Genomic DNA, 26,853 nt, shown 5'->3' on the forward strand with positions numbered 1-26,853 from the left:
CATTTGTTTAATATAGGAAAATGTCCGTGTTGCGTATCAAGGGGGATAGAATTTACTGACCAAAAAATGGACAATTTTATTAAATATTTTACATATAAATTAAGGTATTTATAAGGAATGGTATAAGTAGAAATTTAAAGCATTTTTATATAGCTTTTGGAAAAAAAAATATAATAGTAATTCGCTGTAAGAATAAAAAAGAAAAACAGTGCCGTAGACACAATAATTTTTTATACCGTAAAGATATTGCCCATTTAGTCTTGATTTTTATAAAAAAAATGTGAATTTGGGTGAGTTATGAGGGATTTGGTATACTAATTTATACGGGAGAGGATGCTGAGTCGGAGATAGGAGTAGGCTTTATGTGATGGCATCCCAACTATTTTAATGGGAGCCAATGCCACAGATTTTTTCCCTGTGTACCTATCTCCTAGAGATTCTATTCCTGGCTAGTTTATCAGAAAGTGAGAACATGTGAAATGCAAGTTTTATTTGAGATCTATACTAGATTTAAGAAACTATGCACAATGATTCTGTTTTGGGGAGATTGGGCCATCAAAACATCTGCCAGTGAGATTGATGAGTCTCTTTCCCTTCTCTCTGTATGCTCTGCCTCATTTAAAAAAAAAAATATTGTTTCCTTTTAAACCAATCAGAAGCTGGGGTTATTTATAGCACTTGACGTTGTGTCTAGGTTAATTTCAGTGTGGTAGACACATATAGAGGAACGACATGCGTCTGTGAAGTGACAGTGAGCCAGAGATAATAATTCAGTGCTATTCCACAATGACTCAGATATCTGTTGAGATTTTCAGACGATGAAAGAAACAGGTAAGAGATTCAATGTTTATTGACGGGGACTGTATGGGGTCTCTAGCAGCAGGCTGGGGGAGGTGTGACCTAGATACACATTGGCGGGAGCACTGAGAATCTTGTGGTCATTTGGGGTCACCTGAGGACATTGGCTAGCCATTGAGAGGCCTAGTTTCACTATTGTGGTCAGGTGTATTATACTTGGCGACTGACCAGAGAGGGAATTAAAGGAAAGACAGCTGCAGGTTTCAGTAACAAAATGAAAGCTCGTTTTGATCTGATGTGTGTGTCTCTCTCTCCCATTGATTTGTGGGTAAAAAGAAATACAAAAGAAACATGTCGTCGGGACTGTACTTTAAGGGTTCGGTGGTTGGTTTCGTTTGGGGCTAGGTTTTATGTTTGTCATATTCTCTGTTATGGTATAAAACGCACCAAATCTTTTAAAGAGAATCGTGGTTGAGACACAGATGTCTTTTGTATGTTTCTTGGAAATTGAAGGTTGAGGATGTAATGTCAACCAGATCGAGTTGTTTTTTTGTCAATCAGAATAAAATTTTTCCACAGGTAGATAATTCATTGTAAAACGCACACGTGACTGAAAGGCAGAAAAAAATAGTTGAATACATGCGCATTAACATTTCACTGCAAGCAGTCGTACATTTGACTAGAGTTGTAATGATTTGATCCCGCATGCTTTCCTTGTCGCTGTAAGCTTAATGGCAGAATTCACCATTTTGAAAGTATTATCGTTACTTATGTAAAAGTGCTGAGATGTGTCAGAAAATCGCTTCACATTAGAAAAAAAAAAACTGTTCATCTTCATAGTCTGCTTGATTTTTCTGGAGCAGAAACATTTCACTGAAGTGGATTTGGAAGAGGAAAAATAAAACCTTAAAAGTGGTGGCGGTTTCTGTATTTTTGCTCGGACAAAGATGTGGTGATCGGGTATGCGGGTAAGCCTTTCATCTGATATCCTTTGGGTCAGTGCCCCTAGGGAAATATTTATTCAGGGGAACAGCTGATTAATATGTGTGTATTCTACCAGGAGGGCAAGAGTCCGGTGTCCTTTTATGTCAGATTACTCTCTGTGTTTTAATTTTCTCATGTTCAGATGAATTGATCTTATTGATGAACTGTCAATTTGAAAATATCTCTCTCTCTCTCTCTCTCTCTCTCTCTCTCTCCCTCTCTCTCCCTCTATCTCTCTCTCTCTCTGGTTTACAACTTTTTCATTAGGTAGTATAGCAGCAATTCGCTTAATATGTGTTTTTCATCTGTAGAAGTTTTAGAAATGTTAGCAATTAATTAAAGTGACACAAACTCGGAGTATAATCGGCTAATCCATTAAAACAATAATTTATACGACTCTTTATTGGATATTTATGCTACTCTTTGTTGGATTTAATTGTACAAGAGGATTTCCTGGACAATCACAATTAAAGTCCTTGCCCCCAAAATATATAACAGGTAATCCCATTTTAAAAAATCAGACTTAGAGATTTAGGTGATAATCTCCTTACTACAACGAGTAACACAGACCTTGCTTGTTGTGGCTGCACTATTTGCGTTCCTGCGTAATAATTTTGTGACTTTTTTCCTGTATTTTTCAATGTAGCTCCCTTTTTTTAAACTCTGGGAACAAAAGCCTTGATGTCGTGCTATCATTCAGAAATCTAATACCCTACCCATTGATCTGTTATTCATACTAGCTCCTGAAACATCCGAAAGAGAAACATTCACCTCAGACCTGAGCCTCGTCATTTTCACCTGTGATATATTTGAGCCTCTCTCTCTCAAGCTCATTTTGTAAATGAGACCTGACGCTTTATTGAGTTTTTGGTTTTTTTCAAGTTGTTGACATACACAGTTCAAAAAGTATTGATAAGTCCCCAGGATAAACTGATACCAGGTTTCATCGATTTTTAAAGGTTAATGGGTTTTTACGAGGATTTTCATTTTTCATTTTTTCAACTTTTTCAAATGACAATTTTCAAATGGTTGTATATATGAGATCGGTGCAGCCTTAGGTATTGTAAGTCTATCTCATTAATGATATGTTAAGTAGAAATTTGAGAAACCTGTGCATTTCATTATGACAGAGTATTGATCTATGTTATAAATCTGAATTTAGTTATTATTTAATGGTTGATAGGGAACGTTATCAGTGATATTTCTACTGTGGGGTATATTTCGTCACTAGACTTAAAGCTACAAACATTAAATTCTTTTTAGGATAAGCATATTGACTTTGTTTGACACTTTACAAGCTGTGAGGTGCTGAAGACATTTTAAAGGAAGTCGAAATAAAGTGAATAGTATGAAACTCGGGTCATAGGAAAATACACTCATAGATTTACCGCAGCGTTAGTGAGTCAATCGTATTGATATTTTATCATCCAGCAAACTACAACACTTAATTAGGCAAAAATTTTAAGTGTATACTTGTACTCCAAATGAATTAAAAAAAAACCCAGTTCTTAAGGAACAACTAAAACTCTGGAAGAGATATGTTTGCCAGGCATCAATTATAACAGAAGAAAAATTCTTGAGATGATCAGTTTCAGATGAAACTCTTCTATTGAGTTGCTGAGACCAGTTGAGATTGAATCACTTAGCTAGCGCTGCATTTTGAGTTCCCTGCCGAAAAAATTGTTCTGTCTGGGGGGAAAGCTTTGGTCGCTCTTGCTTAGATTCCAGCATTTTTTATCATCAGATATCTAGCGGTTTCATTTTCATGAGAAAAAGAGAAGTTTATTTAATTGGTTGATAAATTAGTCTCATATTTTTCTTATCTCTCTCTCTCTATGTCTCTCTCGCAGTTACTGGGAAGTGAAAATTGCTTTTAAATCATGAATTTGTAATTTAATGAAGGAAGAATTTAGTGACAGAAGAGGGAAATTATTTCATTTTAATTCCTGTTTAACAAACAGACAGGTGTTTGAAGATTTAGGTATTGTGTTTATCTTGTTTTAGCCAACCAATCTTGATCTGGACAAAGTATACATCTTAGATCCGGGTATTCAGGAAATATATGTATGTTTGATATTACTGTGCAAGTTTAGCAGGAAAATATTTACTTTTTGTGTCAATAGAAAACAGATCTGCATACACCAAACATTTAATATCGGGTCTATAAAATCTAAAATGTGCCTTGCAATTTATTTGTGGTATACAATAGTTTCTATTGACATAGAAAACTGAATAGCTCGTATTGCGATGAAAATCACAAATTATTAATTCACTCCGACCTGGGCAAGGAAATGAAATGGGCACTTAACATAAGTATGAATAGAGACTATTTTACTGAGATAACAAATCAGATTTTTGTTAAGAGAAAACGGGGGATTTTGCCAGATCCTACTCTGACTATTACTGCGACGAAAAGGGATTATGGGTATTTGGCTGAAAAGTAAAGATACAATTTGAAGGAGAATTTGTGTAACTATGGAAAGCTAACTATGGTAACTAATTAATATTTATACTTCAAATTTTGAAAAACTCTGAAAAATGATAAAAGATTTGTAGAAAGTTATGAAAATGATTGAAAAATGGGCTAGCTAGTGCTGTTTTATAGTTGTTAAATAAGTTTCGTGTATCCATTTGATTAATTTTCACCAAATTGAATTTTTAGGGTGAATTAATTTGCACGGTGTGTAACCGGATAGAATATTATGAGAATTTTTTGTTGAAAGTTGAGAACTGATTTTTGGACTAGTATTGTCAGGTTGGGATTGTGCGTGTTTATTAGACTACAGAACACACAGTATTGCGCGTCAAATGGAGTCAGATGTAAGTCTAATGTAAGGAAAATCTATGAATCTCGGTGATTTTTGTTTGGCAAGAATATATTAACTGATATTTGGCAGTCTAACTATAAATGTGAAATATGTTTTCCAATGAGAAATCCAAAATAGAATTAAAGATATTAGTTGAAAGAATATTTCATAAGCAAGTCACCAAAAGTTGAATAGAAGAAGACATGTATAGAAATTCCTGTAAGGTTGTAGTTGCATTTTGAGTTTTAATTTTTTATCTAGGATGTTCCACAACATTAAGTATTATTTGTGTGGAGGGGATGGCAAATGAAAAACTAGTCTATCAAAAGTGTTTTAATGAATTGGTTTTTCCATAATTTCTCTTATTTTCTTAAATCTGGAGTTGGGAGTGGTAGTTTGAAAAAATAAAAATCCTTCGCTCTTCTTTTTTAAAACTAGTTTTATGGTATTGTGTACTTTAAGGATTTGATCTGGGTCTGTCCTCCTTTAGCAGTGGTTAACGTTTTTTCTTCCAGACAGGGGTACTCCATGTTTGTTGCTGGCTAATCCCCTGTCATATTTAATTATCTCGATTGATTAGGCACAATGTGATGATAGAAACAGGAGGCCCAGTGTTTGAAGACAAGACGAAGATGTTTGGACTGCACTAGTCTATGTCAACAGAGCGAGCTGATCATGTGACAATGGCATGGAGAACAAATGGACGTCGGGGAATCCTGTTTGCAGAGATTTTTTAGTTGAACTGGTACCAGCTTTTTTTAATCCAAGTCCTTGCTAACACTGGCTCTCACCTGGGACATTTTTCTCAGGTTTCCTGGTCTTTTCTGACAACAGCACTTAATAAGAAAAAAGGAAATTTTAAAATTTATTACAGACGTGTGTTTTGTTCGCAACGATCAAGAACATCAGGTATTTGCCAGTTTTCGACCTTAAGGCCACAGAGATTGCTTGTCGGCAATTTTTTGAGACATTGAGAGTCTTTGAATTGAACAAGGAAATGAAACACTAGCTGTTGAACTGTTGATAGATCTCCAGAAAGTTTCTTTATTCCATTTAACTTTACTGCTAGTTTTCCTTCCCCAAGAGGTTGTTTGAAGCGTCTTTGAAGATTTTTATAAAGTGACAGAGAAAGACATTTCGAGATTTGCCGTCAGATAATCAGATTGAAAATAAGAGGGCCAATTTCAGCGGAGGCTATAACCATGACTAAATATGCAGTTGCAGATTACAAGATTTTAGCTTCAGGATGAGTTTAAGAAAAAAGGGGATTGAAGGGAAAGAAAACTTCATTATAAATTTTGATTTTAATGACTTATGATGCAGAGATCCATGTCACAGTATCTTGTGATGTAACATGATTCAACCTAGCCCGCTCAATGGAAGTGCCCTCTGTATTATAGCCACTGTTGATTATGAATTCCTTTTTGCTTTTTTAAAGGCTGTCATCAAGGGGAAATTCTATCTTCTCATTAGGAAAAATAAAAACGATATTCCTCAGTTGAGAAAAGTTCTGTTGTACACTTAAGAGGCCAACGCACCTACTAATTTATTTCCTTTTGCAGTTGGTACAAAAGAAAATGCTTGAGCCGTTTATGTTTTGTAATACGACTAGTCAAGATTTATGGAAATCATAAATAAATGGCTGCCATTTTTAACCTGACATCGTTAATCAATTTCAAGTCATTAGTCACCTTTTATTTTCCTGACTCGGGGATTTTTTATATTTAAAATGGTTATGTAATAATGCGGTTGTGTACCTCGGAAGTTGGATTTTGGGCTTTTCTGTCATAGGAAGGGTAACCAAGGATTCCCTTGTAGTCTAGCAAATCATAAAATCGGGATGGGTTGCCGGGCAAGTATGGAAAGAAAAAGCCTCGAGACGCGACAGGAAGCGCTCTGTCAGGTTTCGTGTGTGCAGAGTTTTTCTTGAAGACATTTTCCAACCGCTGTCTACATTAATGGTGCATCAAGCTTCATAGTAACGGATGCAGCTTTTTCTGCACTAATTGTTTGTTTGGATTTTGCGTCTGGTCTGTACGTAGGCCTCTACTCTGTATTCTGTTTTTTTTCTGTTCTGTCTCCCTGTCCAATTGTTTGTGTAGGTTTTTTTTTTCGTTTTATCTCAGACGTTCCCAGAGATTGAAAATTTATGCTGCACCGCATTGCGTCACTGAGTTATAAATTATGTACATTGAGAAAAGCACCTGCACAAGATTTGCATGAGGTCTCCTGGTCTATATTGTAGTGTGTGTATAGCCGATTTGCATGTCGTTCACCTTTTGTGACAGGGATCAGTAGAGAAAATTAATCGGCAGAAATTAATTATGCCAGATTATTATGGACTTGAGGACAGACCCCGGACGGCAGATGTTGGATTTTTTTCCCCTTTTGGTTGCTGCTGTTATTGTGTTGAGTTCACTCCAGCAACAGATGTAGCCAACGGGTGACCAGTGGTTGAACTTTGACCCCCCCATCCCCAGCAACGCTGGTTCGTGGACATCAGAGTTGCTGACAAGGGAATATTATACATCAAAGCAGCCATTAATACATGTATAGATAATCAACCTGTGTTAATTATAGTATAATTATGCTACAGGAATAAAGATAATATGTCCAGGACGTCCCTAAAAGTATGAAATACGGTTTTTGAGCAGATGAGAAATGAGGAAATTGGATGATAATATCGTCTGCACCCAAAACCAGAATGAGATTCATGCACCCTCCACTCCATGTGATGCATCTATTCCGCAGGAAAGAGAAAGAGAGGGAGAGATATTATATTGTTTGTAAAAACATAATTAAGATTTATTGCCCCGATAACTTTGGTTGGGGATATTGTTGATGTTGAGTCTAGACATGGGCCCTCTCCACGCATTGTGTAGTCAATCGAATGAGCTGAGCAAATTTATATGTATTAATCAAATGCTAATTTGCAGCATGTAATGGTTTTGTGTTCATCAATCAACACAGTTGACACACATCAAACCTCATTAGGCCGTTGTATGACGATCGGTTTGGGGACGACATATACAACAGATAGACATTAATGGGAGCTTCTGTTATCACTCCCCAGTATCGGGATGATTGCAGATTCGTACAGATGGATGGTTTTGGTGATCGAAAGGGATATTGATTTGAAAAGGGAGGGGGGAGAGGTCATTAACTTTAAATACTAAAAGTAAAGACTTCTAAGTGTATGTAATAATGTACATCAGATTGAAGATCTCTGTGTGGAGATGTACAAAAGCTATGGTGAACGACCATTTAGGATTCTTGCTAAACGTTTAAGCAGAAGGTACATGTTGCATTTTGTTCATACAACTTCATAACAATGATCAAAAGTTTTCTGGAGATTTATCTGTTTTGCAATCTAGCATTTACCTTATTTTGTGGAAACCTAACTGTCATTTTTAAAGTCTGGTTTTCAATGAGATGATCTACAATTACAATGTACAATTGTTTACCGAGGCCTTTCTTTGTCTGAGGTTTTTGGCAATATCATATAAGAGTTATAACAATCAATGGTCTGTTTGGAGGAATTGAAATTCATTATGAATCTGCATGTTGTGTATTGCCACAGGGAAAATGGACGCGTTGACTCTAAAGAGTTGGGTGAAGGGTCATGGTGACATAATCCCACATGCTTTGTCTGGTTAGCATGTTGATAACCTTTGAACCTTGACCAGCTAAAAATGGAGTCCCGTGAAGAGATAAGGTTTATTTCCTAACTTGGACGAGAAATGAAAATCTCCTTAATGATTAATATTTTGTCATTGGTTCAAGGGTTCAATCCTAACCACCAAACTTCTCTTATTCACTAAATCTCATTTTCAAGTCGTAATTTAAAACCTTGTTCCCTTGATTTGTCTGCTTCAGGTTTATTTGGTTTCGGTGTTAATTTGTCCACATCGGGTTTGTTGTAGGGGCCCATCTAAATGAAGGAAGTCTCCTATTTCTATTTGACCAGTGTCTTAAGTGGTCGCAACTTGAGGAAAAAAAAATCTATTCCATCAGGGTCATGGTTAGGTGTTGCGCAGTGTGTACACGGACCAAAGTCTGAAGTGTTTTAAATGTTCAATAATCATATTCTTGATCAGCGGCGATAGAGTCTGATCCAGATTAGAGGTTCAAGGCTGACAATGATTTTATTTCTTCTTCCTCTAGACGCCCGGAATGGGTAGTGCAGCATGGCCAATGATTTCGTGTTCAATGCGACAGGGTCTTATAATGTTGGATATGAGTCTTTGTTGCTTTGTAAAAAGATTCACACTTTGGAACTTTAAATCTTTATATTTAAATCCTGTGTGAATTAGATTCATTTTAAATATCAATTTTAAATCGGCATTAGTAAATAAAGCATTTCAATACGGCATTCTTGTTCAGGTTTTTTATTACCTGCTCTATGCAGATGTTTTTGTTTGATTTTTTTTTTCGAAACCTATTTGACATGTTTGTAAAAACCTTGAAAAGATTTTTCATTACAATTATGAATTCTAGATTCCTTTAAAAAAAAATTCGAATATTCTTAAAGTGTAATAAGATTTGAAAAAAAAAAGTGCCGGTAATAGATTTGCCATTAGCACAAAATAGGATGTCAAGTTTGAATTCATTATCATATTCTGTTATATCATTTTAATGGATTATGATTAATTTGATATTAAACACTAAACAAAAATTCAAATGCACCATAACTTTTGCACTAATGATCAGCTACTTGGTTATCATATGTAGATTTTTATATTACCAAATTTTTGAAATTGTGAATTTAACAATTTTATCCTTAGTTACAGACAGGAAAATTAGTCTGCAAGTAATTTTTTTTTTCATGGACCATAAAATTTGTTTTTGACAGGACGAGTTTTGATAAACTAGCACGGGTAATTTCGGGCCCCATTTGAAACCGAAGGCCATAAAAGTTTTATCATTCGTTTTTCTGCATATGATTAATTTTTTTTACGTCCAATAAAATGTCTCAAGTAGTCGGTGTCATATTGAACTAAACGGCTTTGTTTACCCATTTAAAAAACTGTGTAAAATGTGTGAGGAAGTTTTAAATAGAAGTAAACAGTTTTAATGTCTTTTTCTCAAGAAGTTTGGTACAATGCGCGTGTTCTTCGTCGTGTGTACGTACTGCAGCTATGAATAACGGCCCTTTGTTTGGCGGCCCCTCATTTAGTCACTCGAGAAAAAAAGCATTAAATTTTTAAGAAATACGATTCTGGCAACGTTTTGTTATACATACATTAACTGAATATTTCGAAGATGGCAGAGTGTATAGTGGGGGTAGACATTAGACGCAAATTGAAATGCATGGAGGTTTTAGAAGCTAATGAATTCTTAATTTTTAGCTGAGCTCGAGCATGCAAAATATTTATCATTGGGCTTGTTTATCATAAAACTGTTTTTGTCAAGAGAAGACATAAACAGATGCCTCACTGCCCTTATAACCAGTTTTTTCGTTTTAAAATTTTTTATCTTGTTGTCATTTAAATAAACAGTTTTGTGCATCTGGGAGTGTATATTTCATGCACAGGTTATGTAACACGGGTCTGTTTTTGATGCACATAGAGTTTTTTTTACGGGAGACAGATCTATGTGGTTGAACGGTTCATAGCTAATTATCCCATGTTAATTAATTGGTATTGATTTCTGGAGTTAGTTAGAGATTTCCTCTGGGGAAATATGTTGGAGACACTGTTCTGCTTGTAATCATGAAAATGTCTTTTTGAATATTGAAACTTTTATTAATATTTAAGTACAACATTTATAAAACTTTTGAGCTAATACCTATCAAATGAATGATATTTTTGGAAAATGAAAGCCTGGTTATAGCTTTGTTTTATAGGGAGATAATTTGTACTCTTGAGAGTTGTCCCCCATTATTATTTATAAATGAAAAAAACCCATCTTACCTATCCCTTAAAATAAAACTGATTGACTTGTAAGTTATGACTGCATGATGAATTTTTTTTTCCTCGGTACACGGAATATCTCTGTCTCATTAGTTATAAGTCTGCAGACATTTCACTGTCAGCTAGCACTGGAGGTTTGGAAAAGCATTTGCCAGCATGTCACTTCCCCTCAGCTGAGACATTGCGGAGAAATTTGACAAAAAATGAAATTGTAAAACGAAGCAGGGAGGAAAGACAATTAAAATAAGCAAGGCTTGAAATAGATTGTAGCTCTGGTAAATACATTGATTTGATGCCGTATGTCCTTGCTACCCTCTTGTTTAAGATGCATGGTTGTTGTTGTCGATGTTTTATTGTTGTTGTCACCGTCTGGGAATGCCTTCTCTGCAGTGACAACCTCTTTATGAAAATATTGCCGGAATGTCGAACATTCCAATTTTCATGCTGATATTGAGGAAAGAAGTTCTGATGTACATGTGTTGAGATAAGCCTTGACTTGGTGCAAAAGGTTTTTTTATTTTCTTTGACATTTTTAGATGACTCCATTATCTGTAACGACAGTGTTTTTTTAGTTAGGTGATGCAAATGGACAGAGCTCGCACAAGAGAAACGTTACCTAAACTGTGTATTATCTTGCAGCTCTGCTTCATTGAAGGTGAAAGTAGCCGTTCAGTTGGCAAATTTAATTCCCCTCTTCTGCCTGTCTGCTCTCTGTCTCAGTTTACTGTCACAGTGACATATTCATAAATTGCTCTTCGCTGTCGGAAGTTAAAAAAACTACTTTGAAGAGAGAAAGAGAGAAATTCCCCATGGAACAAAATAACAGAGTGTTGTGCATACTTGTGTAAAGTTTGTATTTTATGACCTGTGGGTTAATGGCTCTTTTTTGTATTTTTTCACTAATTTGAAACACATCGTCGGGTTTCCGTATGGTGTAAGAATGAAAAAAAAAATATCTGCTACAGAAAATTGTTACCGTTATTTGATTTATTGTGGTCACATGTTTTTCGGTGGCAACTTAAGACTGTGCCATAAAATTGACTTTGGCATTAGAGGTGTGGCACGATGAGGTTTGAGGACATTTTTCTGCTACACTCGCTCTTTGGTTACAAGCAAGTATGCAGAATATTTCGGAAGCACATAGAGAGCTAAGTAGTTTTGTTAAGAGACCATCAGAAAGCGGAAGGGGCCTTTAACATGTGAAATGTTTTGAAAATGGAGGGAATATATTAAAAACTGTAGTAACTTTTAGGTTCGTGTCAAATCACTTTCCATTGCTGTATTTGTTTGTCTGATAGCTAGGCAGGTGGAATAACTATTAAAAGTTTTTTATCTTTGAAAAAGATTTTGATGGTTGATCAAAATATTTTTTTTTCAAATAAAAAGCAGTAATAGTTTTCCGAAGATAAAAAATGCTGAAAACTTTCCAGTGTTTTCTAACATTCCTGTCTTGTTGGAGAAAAGAGATACAAAAGACAGCGATTATTTTTGCCTGAGTTAAATTGATGATGGCAGTAAGAATCTTGCTGTCAGGTTTTCACTGATAAAGCGGAGGGTATTTTGATTTCAGTGTCTTCTTCCTACTTACTCTGCCAAAATGTTTGCTATGCGAGTGATTGTACCGTTCAGCATTCCTACAGCCAAATGCAGGAATGCAGCATTTGTTCCGAGAAAGAGTCGACAGTTCTCTTGGCTTGTTTATAAGTCCCTGTATGTTTTGGCATAGAGATGAAATATCATGATTAAATGTGTAAACAAAATGAAAAAGGCTTTTTATTTTGAGTGTCAAGGAAAAATAAAAAATTTAGAAGGAGCATGAATTTTTTTATATCTATTTTAGATACATTTTGTGAAAATCGAGACAGCAGATGTGTTTTATTTCGGAAGGTTTCAGATAGGCTTCAAATTTCAATATAGCTAATTATTTCCCCAACCACTTGGCTGGAATATCTTGAAAATAGCATTTTTGTTTGATGATAGGGAAACATAGGATTCGGTAGCATATGTTGTTGTACTAATTAGATGTATGGTATACCATATCAGTTCTGTTCAAACCTCTGGATATTATTGATTTCTATTATCTGATATGTTTTGTTAATAAACAATTTTTAGCCGATGCCTTTGCGTTTCTGTGATGTAGGGGCAGTGCTAGTCGGCTCTTTATTGCTTGGTGGCCATCAGTGAATTAAAGCATTACGGGGCCATACTGGCTCTCTCTACATATATTCTTGTTTCTTCTATGTGTTTACAAGCCTGATCCGTTATTCAATTATTCATACATTTCGAGGGTATAAGGTACTGCATTAATGGAGTCACCAGCAAAATGTCCCTGGGATTTTTTAAACTTTTATTTTTGCGTTGTGTTTCTTGCGATCCTCAGAACCTCGCCTTACATGCTGATTTGCTGATCCGGCGCAGCCCTTGTTCAATAACTTCTCTAATCTGATAAAATATTCATAAAAGTACAACACACACATTGCTACAGGTCCCTGATGGTTACTAAAACAAATCGTACAAAGTCTCATATTTTTTTCTCAATTTATCTACCGGTACGTGGACACATCATCAGATTGTTATCGAACAGTGCGACAGCTTGAGGTTCATTATTATACTTATCCGGTATCATTGAATACTGAACATGTACATATCTGTAGAATGGATCTCTTGTATAATATAAAACACAATCCCTCAAAAGAGCACATGTGTTGATAAGGAGTTATTCATTAATTCATATTGAATATGATTGTAGAATAAAATCAAAGTCAATGTGTGATCTTATTTCAGATGGATCAACTATAAAAGGCAGTCCCTTGTACACAACATGTGTGATAAAATGCAGCGTTAGATCGTAGTACTACTATGTAGTATTGACCCTCGTAGATGTAAGGCTTGTACAATTTAACATCACATTTATGGCTGTGTTTGATGAAATATTAAAATTGATGACCATTGATGAAATATTAAAATTGATGACCATATTTTTCTCTATGGAAACTGGGAGCCCATTCATGACATTGGTGGGTCTGTGTAGGTGAGATCTGGGATGAGAAGGCTGATTAAAAGATCGTCTTATAAGATCAAAGGGAGCGACTATGAAATCTATTCCGACAGGTTGATTTTCAATTCTGTTGTCTGTTCGCTGGATATGTATTATCCATCAAAATAAATTAATCCTGATTGGGACTGCTTGGAAAAATTGCGCACTAGGATTTTCATTTTATTTGTTTTATGACTTTTTTATTGCAAATCTTAGACACATATCACTCACTTTACCTGCTATAAATATCCAAAAGGTGTTGACAACCTTAGGTGAAAATGTGTACTAATTTTTTATATTTTTATTCTTCTTGATAATTGGAGATTATGACAGAAAGAACTCTTTCATGCTAGAACAGCCTTATTCATATTCCATTAGAAAGGTTATTTAAAAAACTTTGGCGTACACTTTTTATTTTACAGTAATATCTAGTAAAGCATCACACAGGATTTGACAATTTTTGTTTCGAAATAGATTTTAACTTCCTTGTTAAGTGAGTTAATAATGCTCTTGTAGAAATCAGTGCAATTCAAATTAAAGAGAAATTTCAAGTCTTACATGGGGGAAAAAGGAATTAGTTTTGCAATCTGATTATTGAAATTTTTTTCCTATTCTCTGTCACAATTACATCCATGTAAACAGATTCTCTACCAAGCCTTATGTCAGATGGGCGCATTGATAGAGAAATACATTACGCGTAATTAACCTCTTGGAACCATGTTTTAGGGGCAAAATTAAAGCGTCTAGGTGATTCAATCTATTGTTACTCAACTGTCGTGATTCAAGTGAAGCTGGGAGCCCTGTTGAATCATTGATGAGACGCGGACCGCTTCTGATGCAGAACCCCAACAAGTGCCCAGTGTTCCCTGCTTTAATCTTCCTTAAAACACGTATGGTCAAAGAGAATTCTTAGGACTTCAGGGCCCAAGAAGTTCCCAAGTTTTTTGGGTGGTTTATTAGTTTGATTAATTTAAGGAACCAGCTGTTTGACTGGGTACATACCAGTATCTGTCTATCTCTGTCTGATTCTCTGTGTATCCTTTCCAAGACTTTATACCTCAGTTCCTCTCTCTCTCTCAATCTTCTCTCTCTCCATCATTATAATACAGAGCAAAGGGGAGATAACTCTTAGACTAGCTCCAGACATCAAAGGCAACCATATTGGATTAAATTAATTTAAGTCAGTTTAAACTTTAATTAATACAATAAAAGTAGGGTTATCTTGGCCATTAATCATATTGTTTGCTTTCTGCAATTTCTAAATGGGGAAGTCATTAACTTACCCAGAATGTCTCATGTTTGATTTACAAGGCACAGACTCTGCAGTTGTGTGTTTGATTGGTAAAAATGATGTTCACTCTTTTCTGATCAGATCTTGACGGTATCCTGTTTAATCAAGGTTTGATGTCAATTAATTTAAAAAAAAAAAAGATAGCAATATTTTATGGGGGCTTTTCTTTTGTGTTGTGTGTTAGCTTGGTATCGATCAAAAAATCAGAGAAGGCCCTCTTGGGATAAGGCAAATCCTATGCATAGGTATGCTAATTAATTAGTCTTAGCACCTTAGTATAATGGACAGACGATTTGGCTGTGAATCAGGGGATTATGCGGGAGATTGCTGATGCTGATTCATTTTTGAAATTAAAGAATAAATCAAGAGATTATTGTAGTATGGGTAATACATTCTGGGGTAATTTGTGATTCGGATCAGACAATGTCTGTCTGGTGTTTGTTTCTGCAGGTCATGTTAAGAGGAGGAAAAAGCATTTGATCAACCCAGATCTGAAAAAATTAAGCCCGTGATTGATCTTGATCAATTTTTTCAACCTATCGGGGATTGCTTTGTATTCCTTTGTCAGAATTTAATAAAAGTGCCATTGTAAAGAACATTTGACATTTTCTTTTCATGGGGGAGAAATTATATGATGGCAAATCAATGCAGTAAAATGATTTCATCACTGAAAGTAGCGAAGATTATTGCGTCATGTTAGAAGCAGGGTGATTATGTAACCCAATCATACATTTGATTGGGGGCCAGAACAATGCCTTTGATTTTCCTCTGTAGTTTCCATGTTTATGGCCTGCTAAAAGCTCACCATAATTAATCCTATTTCCAGGTCCCCTTTAGTCTTTGAAAGTTGAGACAGAAACAATGTGATTGGTGAAGTAAAAATGATATTTTTCTGGTTTTGTGTTGTTCAGTCAATTAGTCACACTTTCACTCGTTTGGAAATCGAGCAGCATATTTTTCTTCAGTTAACCAGCCATGTCTATTTTGTCTATGACTATGAAAAACTGAGAGAATTTTTCAACCATTTTCTCCTTCTATCCAGGTCTTAATGTTTATATTCTAAGGTTATAAATATTTTACCTTTTTTATTCATTATTAACTTTCTAAATTGTATATATCTTATGAATTGAAATTGCCTTTGAAAAGTTAATTTATATAGCCAAACATGGATAAAGTCATAAATTTTGTGTTCAGTATGGGATTTGTAAGTTTTTTTGTTTTGCTCTTTGATGAATTGAGTATTTAATTTTCCTAAGAACATATAGCGTGGAATATTACTATAATACTTGTTCAGTTGTATATTCTTGTGAAATTAATGAGAATCTGATGCCATTGCATTTTGTATCCTAAGCTTAAGTGCTTCTAAAACAATGTATTTAAATTATTATTAGAAATTTTTTTTTGGTTTCTTGTAAAATGAAATGGTGAAGATGAAATTTTCCCTTGAGCAATATAAACTCTACTGTGGGATTCCCTTGCATGATGAATTTCAATCTGAATTTGCTCTGCTTTCATCTCTCAGGGGGTCAATGAAGTTGAAGGGTAATGATTGTTTTTTAAGAGCAGAAAAAGAGCAGTGAAATTGTTTGAAAGATGAATCATTGTTCAAAGCAATATACAAAAATGATGGAGTGATTTTAATGCAACAGGGGATTGGCAAGCGTCACATCTGCTAGCTGTCGTCTGCTTCAGAAATGACTAACCTGACGACACAGGGATATCATTACCAAGAAGGTGTTCTTGCCGGCGCAGTATTAAAACTTAGAAGACTGATAGAAATCAAAAGAAGAAATTCTCATTTGATGTAGCTTTTGCATATCCAGCATCAAAGAGATACAGGTTGAGTTTCTCTAATGTATTGATACCAAATAGAGAATTTGTTTTGTTTTGCTTTTGGTCTATCCTTGGTGCTATTCATGGATGTATTGATCAGATGTTGTCTTAAAAAAATCTGTACTGAAAAACCCGATTTTTTAAGGTATTTTCTTTTCGGATTTAGATTAGTCTAGTATTTTGTATACTTGCGAATTGATTTTAATTGTACAAGTAGTAACATTATGCATGTCTTAGTCTAAAAAAACACAATTTAATGCAAATGGATGGAAATTTGAATTGAAGGTTTTTTGGAGACCGGATATTACTAACCTACAGTATAATACATCTTTCAGTTTATAAAAAAATGAATATTCATTCCTCCTCATTTGCATAATTTAATTTACTCTGTGTGTGTTGTAAAGCTTATTATCTGACAAGTTTGAAATACCAAAAAAAAACCCAAAGTATAGAAATACTTTTGGGATTCACATTCTTTCTTGTCAAGAAACGGGGCCATACCATGCAACACTACCGAGTTTGTGTTCTTAATTGGAGTTTTATTGATGGGAAACTGTACATTTAATAAATTTAATAAATTATTTTGTTAGGATTTTGAAATTCTTGTCTATAAACACTGAAAAAAATATTCCAGGCTATGATTTAGTGTATATTACAGAGATATTTTTGCCCTATGTAATACCTGCCTTAGCGTCTACACTTGCACCTTGAATTTGCCCAGACACACGTGTTTAAGAGAGATAATTTGAGACAATGTATATTGCCCTGTGAGTTTTCAATTTACCCGCCAACAGTGAGGGGAAACAAAGGGGCAAAAATAAAATAGTCGCGAATATTTCCCTGAGAAAGCTGCTATTTTGTATTGACTTCGGTTTTTCAGTTTGATGTATATTTCATTTTATTTCATAGCTAGGACATAGAATAGCTAAATTAAATAATATATCTTATTTATAAACTAGTAAGTCCAAGCCAACATAGTATTATCAGGACTCCCAATTTATACCAACTTTTGTGTAGTGATTAGATAATGTTTTTAATGACATTTGAAATGGTCAGGCTTAAATGATTAACTATCAAGTTATAAAGCAAATTGTGATTGATTATGCCACATACCCTTTTTATACTGTTTTCTCATTTAGAATTTGTCCCTGTTTTTCTAATTATCATGGAATTGTTTGTTTATTATTTTCAAATGATAATGGCTGCTGAATCACTTAAATGAAGTTGAATGACTTTCCTTTCATTTATAAATCAAAATTAAATCCACTAATTAATAAGTAGTGACAAGCAATAATTACATTGCAGGGACTTAAATTTTATAATACATCTAAGTTTATCCTATATCTCTTTGAAACTAAAATTTGTTAGTATTATTTAATGAACATAATTCAACTTTTATTTTGATCATGTTGTTAAAATTAAGAGTGGCCTCCCTTGTTTAATCCACAGTATTCCATCCCCAATGTCTTAAGGCATATCAAATAATACATCCTATTAAAAGATCTGTATGAAATTCGCTAATTCCTCACTGTCACATTTCCCTCTCTAATTCAACTTTTCTTAACCCTTGTATTATCAGACTTTCATACCAATCTCTAAACATCTCCATTACAAATTGGATTTATTTCAAGCCCCCCCCCCCCCCCCCCTCAAATTTCCCTATCCATATTACCCAGTATGAAGGTCCCTACATCAGTCAGGAATTTGTTTTCCTTTGTGGAGCTTAGTGAGTCCCCTGGACCATGTCGCTTTGGCAATCTGACTGTTTCCCTTTTAAAATGTTGATTACTTTGCAGTGGAGCAATATTGATTTGGGCTGGCTTGTGGGTTAATCTTAGATGCATCTTATACATGTGACTTGTTGATTGTCTAAGATACCATTAATTGTGATTTTGAGGTGAGCGGAGTTAAGCGTGTTCTCAGGAATGGCCAGGTGAAACATTCAGGTAGGTTGTTTGGGAACTTGGACAGATGGAGAGTGAAGGTGAAGTTTGCAGTGTTAAGCGTCAAAAGGGGAGATGAGTATAAAAGAGATTCTCCTGTTTATTTGAAGGTTTTTATGGTTGATTTTTATCACTTAATTCAGCTATCATTTAACTATTCACTGAAGGAAAAATAGTGAAAAAGATTTATTCAATTAGAAACAAATTATTTTAGAGCTTGCTAGGTGGTGGCTGATCATTTGTTGGCCCTGTAGATTTTTGATGATTTGACGTCTTATAGTTATGTAAAAATTAGAATTAAACAAAATATATATTTGCCTCACTTAGGAAATGGTTTTCTGAATCACTTCTCCACATCCTGTTTGAGCTGACGAGGGTTCCCCAAAATTATGATGCACGATTCCTGAGGTGATTTAGCTACAAGATTTCCAAGAGGAAAAACATGTCCCTGAAGTGGTGCATAATTCAATTTAAATCTGCAATTTTTCAAGAGGCACACATTTTCCCATCTCCCAAGGTCTAGAAATATGTCTTTTTTAAGATGCTTTGCTTTGGTGTCACTTTTAACTTTCTCTTTCTCTTAGGTTTGTCTTTTTCTTTGGGTTCGCCTTTTTCTTGGTAATAAAAGGTCATGTTGAGGCCAAGAGATTGCGGAAGGAACTTGGCCATGTGATAAGGGGGTGGCTAAGAGAAGGCTTGTGTTTCCCCAATGTTTAGACAAGTCTGGCTTGATAAGGTCCTCCTGGTGTACTTGCAAACAGTCAGACCTTTATTGTACGTAGCCATCACAGAAGTACACTTCTAGACTAGCAGACATTTGTTTAATACTTCAATCTTACTGTGCGCCATTGGAATACATTACACTATTTTTGGGAGTTGATTTATATGGCAGGATTAAAGCAGGGAGCATAATTAACTTGCATGGTCATATTTATTCATTATGACTTAAGGTCTGCCTCAGGCAATTTAATTTCCCAGGAAAAAGCCATTTGAAAAAAAAAAGCGCTCTTTAAATGCAGACCTAGTTTTTCTTGTCAATTTGTTTAAAAGTAGTAATTTGAAGTTTTGTTTTATTTGGAGCACATGGAAATGGATACGGTACTTAAAAAACCTTACAGTTTTTTAATGAAATCAGCAGCCTTCATTTGATATAGTAAATTTTAGAATGCAAATGAACCACATTCTCTTGAAACATTATTTATTATATTGAAATGATTTTTGTTGCTCAATATTTTGCACTTAAAAAAGACGTTTAAAAAAAAGTGTTTTCCATAGAAGTTCTGAAGTCTCTTAATAAATTAATACCCTGTCTTTTATTATAAAGTTAAACTTTAATATTCAATAATAAATGATGGTCAATGAATTACTCTTGATATATCATCTCAGAGCAGGGAGTGTGTGTGTGTGTGTGTGTGTGTGTGTGTGTGTGTCTATATATATATATATATATATATATATATATATATATATATATATATATATATATATATATATATATATATATATATATATATATATATATATATATATATATATATATATATATATATATATATATATATATATATATATATATATATATATATATATATATATATATAATGCAAGAACTCTCCAGAACTGAATGGAAAAGTCCGCAGTTGAATAAGACTGCAGGTCTATTTAAAGTGTGTTCATTGACGCAATATTATTAAATCATCATCGTTCTGACTTCATTTTTCCCCCAGAGGCTGCAGTTAATTAATGAGGAGGAAAATTTGTGGACATAAAGAGAAACTGTCACTGATTTTTCTAGGAATTTGTCAGACTGCCCGAGTCTAGTGAAGGGGGATATATAAATATAGGTCATTCAGAAGTCCTTTATTTCCTCTATTTAATTTTTTCCCTTTATTTTTTGTTCAATGATACCTCAGATTGTGTTTCACTGTCTCCAGGGAACTTTTTATTTAAAAAAAAAAAGATAACATTAATATTTTAAAAAAGACAAACATACAGAACCTTGTTGTATCCTATTTCACTTTTTTTTTGTGATAAACAAATGAAAAAATTATTCAAATCCAAGATGGGAACAATGATGGACACTGTGTCCCGTGTCCCCCGGTTACAACTTCCTGGTATGGTCCAGATAATGTAAAATAGGTCAACCTATTAAACGGGTGCAGCCACTCACGACCAACAGGAAAATTTACAATAAAAGAACATCTCTTCTTTGTCGCCTCCGACAGGAAGTTTTTTAACATTGCCATGTTAAGTAAGGACTTCTTCTTGTACAAATTATCAGACATTGAAAAGTACTACCTGTGAACGGAGATTTTGTTTGTTTCTGGAGGACAGCTTCAGATGGTCTGTCTATGTTGTAAGTACTAGGTATATATATGTCTAAGGAAGGTCGGTGGTTAATGGGTCGAGGTATTGTGTCCATCCATGTGCATCGCATTAGATATTCAGAATGTAGTTTTGGTTTTGGGGGATGTTTTTTTTAAGTTATGCGAACTTTAAGGCTAAGCTATTTGTCAACAGCATTTTTAACAACAATTTTTAAAGAATCAGTCAGAGAAATTTTGGTACATTTCGGAAGGGGGAGGATAAAAGTAATAAATTGAATGCAGTTTTTTTTTTTTGCATCCTTGCATACTTAGAGTCCCTATGAAAGCACTTGTATTTTAACCTAATACCTGATAAAGGTTACATGATAAATGGCAGTTTTATCTGAACAGGTGAGAGAGGGGGGCTCACCAGAGGGAGAAGAGGGTGTTCCAGCTAATCGGGGGATAGGCTCTGATAAAGTAGACAGGTCGTGTTTACCTGTAGTTTTTATTGTGTTTGAACAGTGAGTCAGGGAGCAAGAGAATCCGTAATCTACCGAAAACTGTGCAGGGCATTCAGAAGTCACCCCCCTCCCTTGTCTATTTGTGTGGCTCCTTAAGGAGAGCAGCCATGAAAGTCTGTCTGTGTGTCTAGAGAGGAAGTAAAGAGAACTCTCTAAAAATCGGAAAAACCAGGGAGGGAGAAAGGTGTGATGTTATGTAATGTTTTACGGTTGGGTGACTCTGAAAGATGCAGGTGCTGAATGGGGCTCTTGATGCCAGGTAATTACAGCTCTTTTCACCCCATGTTTTGATTTTCATTAAAATTTATCACTCGGTAGCCTTTCCAACCTTTTTAAGTAAATCAATATGCCATAGATGTCTTTTCATCAGAAGAGGGTGGGTTTTTTTTAGCAAGATATCAAATCTCAATACATCCTCTCCCCAGTACAAAAGTGCACCATTAACGTTGGTCTAGATGATTGCATGGCATAGAGGTAATGAATGCCAGCAACATAAAGGACTATTGGAGGGTCCCAGTTAAGGCTCTGTGTCAGGAATTTAATAACTATTCACTTTGTAGCCACCAGACCAGGGGTACATTAATGAGATGGGTTCTTTACGGACTGTGCCGTTCTATTTGTGGCGCTTTTGAATTCCAAGGTGTTTTTATCATCGCTTTTGTGCCGGCCTTGAATTTATCATGTATTTGTACAATGAAAAATTTTGGGTCACCATGGCATGTTGAAAGTCCATATCAGTGTAGGTCTGTTTGACTGAGGATTTGTACAGCGAATATTGCAGCATGGCAATGTGATAGGGGAAGAAGGTTTTACTGCTTAATCCAGGGGGACCCATTCACCGAAAATCCAGACAAATTGTGGGAAAATTGGCGGGAAGTTTCAAGACAGGGGACTTAATGTGGTGCGTGCGATGCATTTTTGGAGTGCATATGTGAAAGCTGTCATGTTAAAAGGACATTTAATGGAAAAAGGCAGACATTGAAATTTAAATAAGATGAATCAACATGGGATTTAACCATTGATATTGATAGCAACTTGTACAGGTAAAATTTCTCAGGTGTTAAGGCCTGATGTTACTTCATTTGCATGTTATAGAAATCTTGAATTTTGAGTGGATTGCTTAGTGCGTACAGAGAGACGCGCGTAGACAGTTTTGTCAAAACAGCCGATAAGCTACCATTCTTAGCAGTGAAAAACGCAAGTTGTGATGTTGATCAGGAAAGTGGCGAGAGGAAGAGAATGAGGCATGTTGGGATGGTTTGTGATGTCTTCGAGACCTGTGTTCTGAGGTTATGAGAGGTTAAAAACCCAATTTGTATGCTAATTATGGACAATTTTTGGTGAGGTAATAATTTTTTTTTATAACTCTTGTCTTGTTACGCATGTCATTTCGACCGTCTTAAACCATGTTGTCTGTACTCTTGCTCTTAAATGAACCCTAGCTGACTCTGACTCACTTCTAGAACATTTCTGCAGAAAGAAACCATTTACAAATCCAAATTTTTTTTCACTTTTGAATTATAGTCTCATTGTGGTATACCTAAGTTTTGTGCATATTTCTTCTCGGTGACACAAAGTATATGTAGTTTGTAATTTGTTGGGTTGTTGTCGGGATAGTTTTTTTGTATATCCCAGACACATTAACCCTTTGTTTTATCCTCCTCCCGGAAGCTGAAACAGATGTAAGTCTCAGTACGGGGAGAATAGTGTTGGCTCTAGTGTCACCATCGGCAGATTTCACCGAGTCTCCACTGACCGCCTATACACGTGTGTGGTGCAACGATGTTAGGTTACTGACAACAAGAAAACCAGAAGGTATAATCCCTTGTAACTGTCAGTACTCATCCAATCCCCCACCCCTTAGGAATCCCGGGATCTAGTGCGCCCGCTCTTTGTTAGAGCTTATCTGATCCTTTTGATGAGAGGGAGAGGTGACAGAGATGGTGCAGCTTATGATGGAAATATGCTGTTTTCTTCCGTAGCAGAGTCTTCTTTTCTTCTCACTTCCTCAACCTGGTCACAGTAGAAGGACAGAAGTAAAAAAGCGCTCAACTTCCGCTGCGGAATTAGTTCCTGGGGAGACCTTTCTGTTGTCTTACTGGCTTTGTGTATGAGGAAACTTCTGTTAATTGTCAGTTTTATCAATGTAAGACCTGATTTTTGTTTTCATTTCATTCTTTTTCTTTCTTCCTTTTATTTTTTCTTCCCTCTGTTCCTTTTTTTGTGCTGGTGGTTTGTGTAACATGGATATCTCTGTCTGACGATTAAAATCACTTTTGCAAACTGTACGATAGTTTTACTACTAAGTAAAATTTTTTAGAGGGGATTTAAGGTTGAAGTGTATGATTCAGGGTTTTACTGTTAACAAACTAAAAACATCTGGAGAATTTTGAAATGTTGGATGATTTTTATTTTTTTTTCTCCCTCTGCTGAAAATTGCCCTTCACTACTAAATGAGTGGAGTTGTTTTCCCGGGAATAGTTTATGAAAATGAATGTATTTGTTTGGGTGTCCTGACAGCTTATCGAACGGCTGATATGATGTAGTTTGAGCCAGAGAGAGTTTGGTGCAATTGAAAGTGATGAACGTAGGGCCAAGGGCCTCACTTTCATTTCTAATGGCTTCCCAACGTCTGCTGAACATCAAATAATTTTATTTCACTGCAGTTTTGTGCTGTTAATTTTGTTTTTTCATTTTCAACCTGTTGTATCGTAACTTTTAAGTCTGTTAGAGAGAGAACAAATGGCGACATGTGATTAATCTTTGTGCTTACAGTTTATGTATGTCAGAAGACAAAAAGGTTTGATATTTAGACAAAATGAACTTGTTTATCAAAAAGTTGCCATGTCAACTGAAGAATGCTCTTGTCAGTGTGATTTGTCATTTCAGCTCGTTTAACTTTGGTGTAATGAATTTATCATTACAGATTTTTTATTTCTTCTTTTGCAGATTATTCAGTGAAGTTTGGAAGAAATACAACATCGGATTCACACACCTACCACTGTTGAACGTCTCCCTTCTGTAGCGCATGTCGTTTTGGATGTTTTTTTACACATATTGTTGATATTGATTATTAGTGGTTTGTTTTAAGTTTTTATCTTTGTTGAATGCGAAAAGAGATTTGAGAATTCTCACAGGCAACACACACTGTCTTCTCTCACTGTCGACCGAAAAATTGCGCTCCTTTTATCGGTTCCCTTGACTGGAATTTTTGTGTCTGATCGTAAGAAACCCAGCAGTCTTTCATTTTGGTGTGACATCTTGTAATGGCCATGGTAAACAATCTGTTAGCAATTGGAAGTAACGTGAAGGACTCGCGATGGCTGACCCTGGAGGTCTGTCGCGAGTACCAGCGCAATAAGTGCACACGGACCGACACCGAGTGTAAATTTGCACATCCTCCACCCCACGTGGAAGTTCAAAATGGCCGAGTGACGGCGTGCTTCGACTCCATCAAGGTAGGTAACTTCTGTATTATTTTAATTGTCACTCGTCTGTTCTGTTGGAGCATAACTGCTTGAATACAATTTTCTACTAAAAAATTTTGACGAGAAGAGAAATTTACCATAAGCAAATATATATAAACTTAACTGTTTAAGTGAAGCATAACTAATTTTAAATTTTTTTAATATGAATTCATTATATAAGAATAAAAGATATATTGATAAGTAAATTAACTTCAGTTTGTTCATGAATCTCTATATCTTGACAATGAAATTACTGCATTTATTTGACAATACCATAAGTACATTAACAAACTGCTTGTTAATGTTTGGAGCTAACAGCTGCTATTTGATTTAATCCTCTTAACAAGTTATTTAAACGTTGGTTTAAGATTTTAACTATTTTCATTAAGAACTTGCCGGTGTCATAAGCCTCTTTGTGGCAGATATAGATAGTTTCTGATAACATGATTATTTTAACAAAGTTATCCCCCTGGATTTGTAACTCTTCTGTGCAATGTGGATTAAAGATGTGGGAATCTAGGGAAGATCGAGTTCATTAGGGAGTAAGGGGGGCACAGCTAGAGACACTTTGAAGCCTGCTGAGCTCTGTAGATTGATGCTTTTTCCAATTCCAGGGCTATGTTAAATATTCTGCCCTAAATTCCTAAGTGTCTTGATGGAATTAATTGTCTTAATAATCTGTGGTCTTCTCATAATCTCTTTCCTAATTGATTACATGATTAGTGTTTTTTCGGGCACGCTGATTTTTTGTTGCTAAGGGAAATTATTTCTTTTCTTTTCTCTCTGGATGTGCAAGAAACAGACTTTGTCTCAAGTTTTCCAACCTTTCAAGCTTAAATCGAGGTATTCTAGCTATTTTCATGATCCAAGTTAACAGCAATTCTCATAGGTCTACTAGTCTAAGAATTTATTTTTGCGACTGCATTGAAAACTGGATGTTTAGTAATTAGGATGTATTTGGCAGGAAATGCATTTCCTATTTCTTTTCTCCTTAGCTGCGAAGCCAGAAGACATATTTATTAAGTTATTAGGTATTCAAAAATTCAAGAAGGTTATTGATTCATTTTGTCAGAATGTTAGACATGTTTGCCAAGTAAATATAATATTTTGTGTCAATTATACCCAAAAGATAGACTAATGTTCAAGTGTGCATTACATTAATCAAATGCAGTGCATGCAAGGGGGGGATAGTAAAACCAATGGGGGTTTTTTTCCCAGTAAATGAGGATGACATCATATTATAAATGGAATATAAATTTTGTCCTTCGCTTTGGAAATTGTTTCCCGTAGGCCAAACAGAATGGCAGATAAAAATGACATGCCTGACTTTATTTTATTTTTTTGACTTTAATTAACAAGATGGAGATTTTGACAGAGTGAAATTACTCAGGCTATTCATTTTAATGTCCAGCTAACGTGATTGAAATAATATCAGTCAAATGACATCACTTTTAGGTATTGGATCTGGAACTTGTTTTTTTTTTATTATGGTATCGGCTTCATTAAGAAAGTGATAGGATTTTTGCATAGTGTTATTTGGTGCAGATATAAATTAAATGCAATTTGTTTTGAGTTATTAGAACATAGAATTTGTTTAATGAACCTGTTTTACTCAGAAATTTCTAGCTGCATTCTTTACAACTGGAAAAAAAGATTTTCTCATTGTATTTTTAGCCAGGGAAATACTTCGTTGATGTTGCATGCCCATTATATTTTCCCTTTCTTGCGAATTTATTCATTATGAAGAGAATATTATTTATTGATTTTGTTAAAAGTGACTCAAAAGCTGTTGCACTGTTCTGAATTTTTCTAGAGGTAACATGCCTTTGCATGATTAAAGAAGCAAAATTGTGAGTCATTTCCCTTTTACATCAAATTCTTTCTGAGCGGTCTTGTTCTTGTGTCTTGTTCCATGTTCCTTATGTAGTATAGAACACATTGATGAGAGAGA

The 26,853-nt window shown here is 35.1% G+C and overlaps 1 protein-coding gene across 18 annotated transcripts in view; it reads left to right on the forward strand.

The window, feature by feature from the left end:
• Positions 1-674: 674 nt before the first annotated feature.
• The window catches only part of LOC128179873 (muscleblind-like protein 2), a 65,479-nt gene continuing 39,300 nt past the window's right edge, over positions 675-26,853 (forward strand). For 10 of the 18 annotated variants that reach the window (XR_008243154.1, XM_052847541.1, XM_052847552.1 and 7 more), the window contains exons 1-2: positions 675-831; positions 24,385-24,893. Coding sequence is in view for 17 of the 18 variants with exons in the window: in XM_052847541.1 (XP_052703501.1) it covers positions 24,702-24,893 (192 nt within the window). In the remaining variant the exon portion in view is untranslated. Of the gene's footprint in view, positions 832-1,452; positions 1,767-4,132; positions 4,275-18,584; positions 18,609-20,822; positions 20,962-21,527; positions 21,695-22,000; positions 22,479-22,564; positions 22,781-23,122; positions 23,582-24,384; positions 24,894-26,853 lie in introns of those variants that run through there. The other 8 variants (XM_052847542.1, XM_052847545.1, XM_052847549.1 and 5 more) reach the window with 8 other exon arrangements.

This window comes from Crassostrea angulata, chromosome 4 (assembly GCF_025612915.1).
Source record: "Crassostrea angulata isolate pt1a10 chromosome 4, ASM2561291v2, whole genome shotgun sequence".
Taxonomy (NCBI): Eukaryota; Metazoa; Mollusca; class Bivalvia; order Ostreida; family Ostreidae; genus Magallana; species Magallana angulata.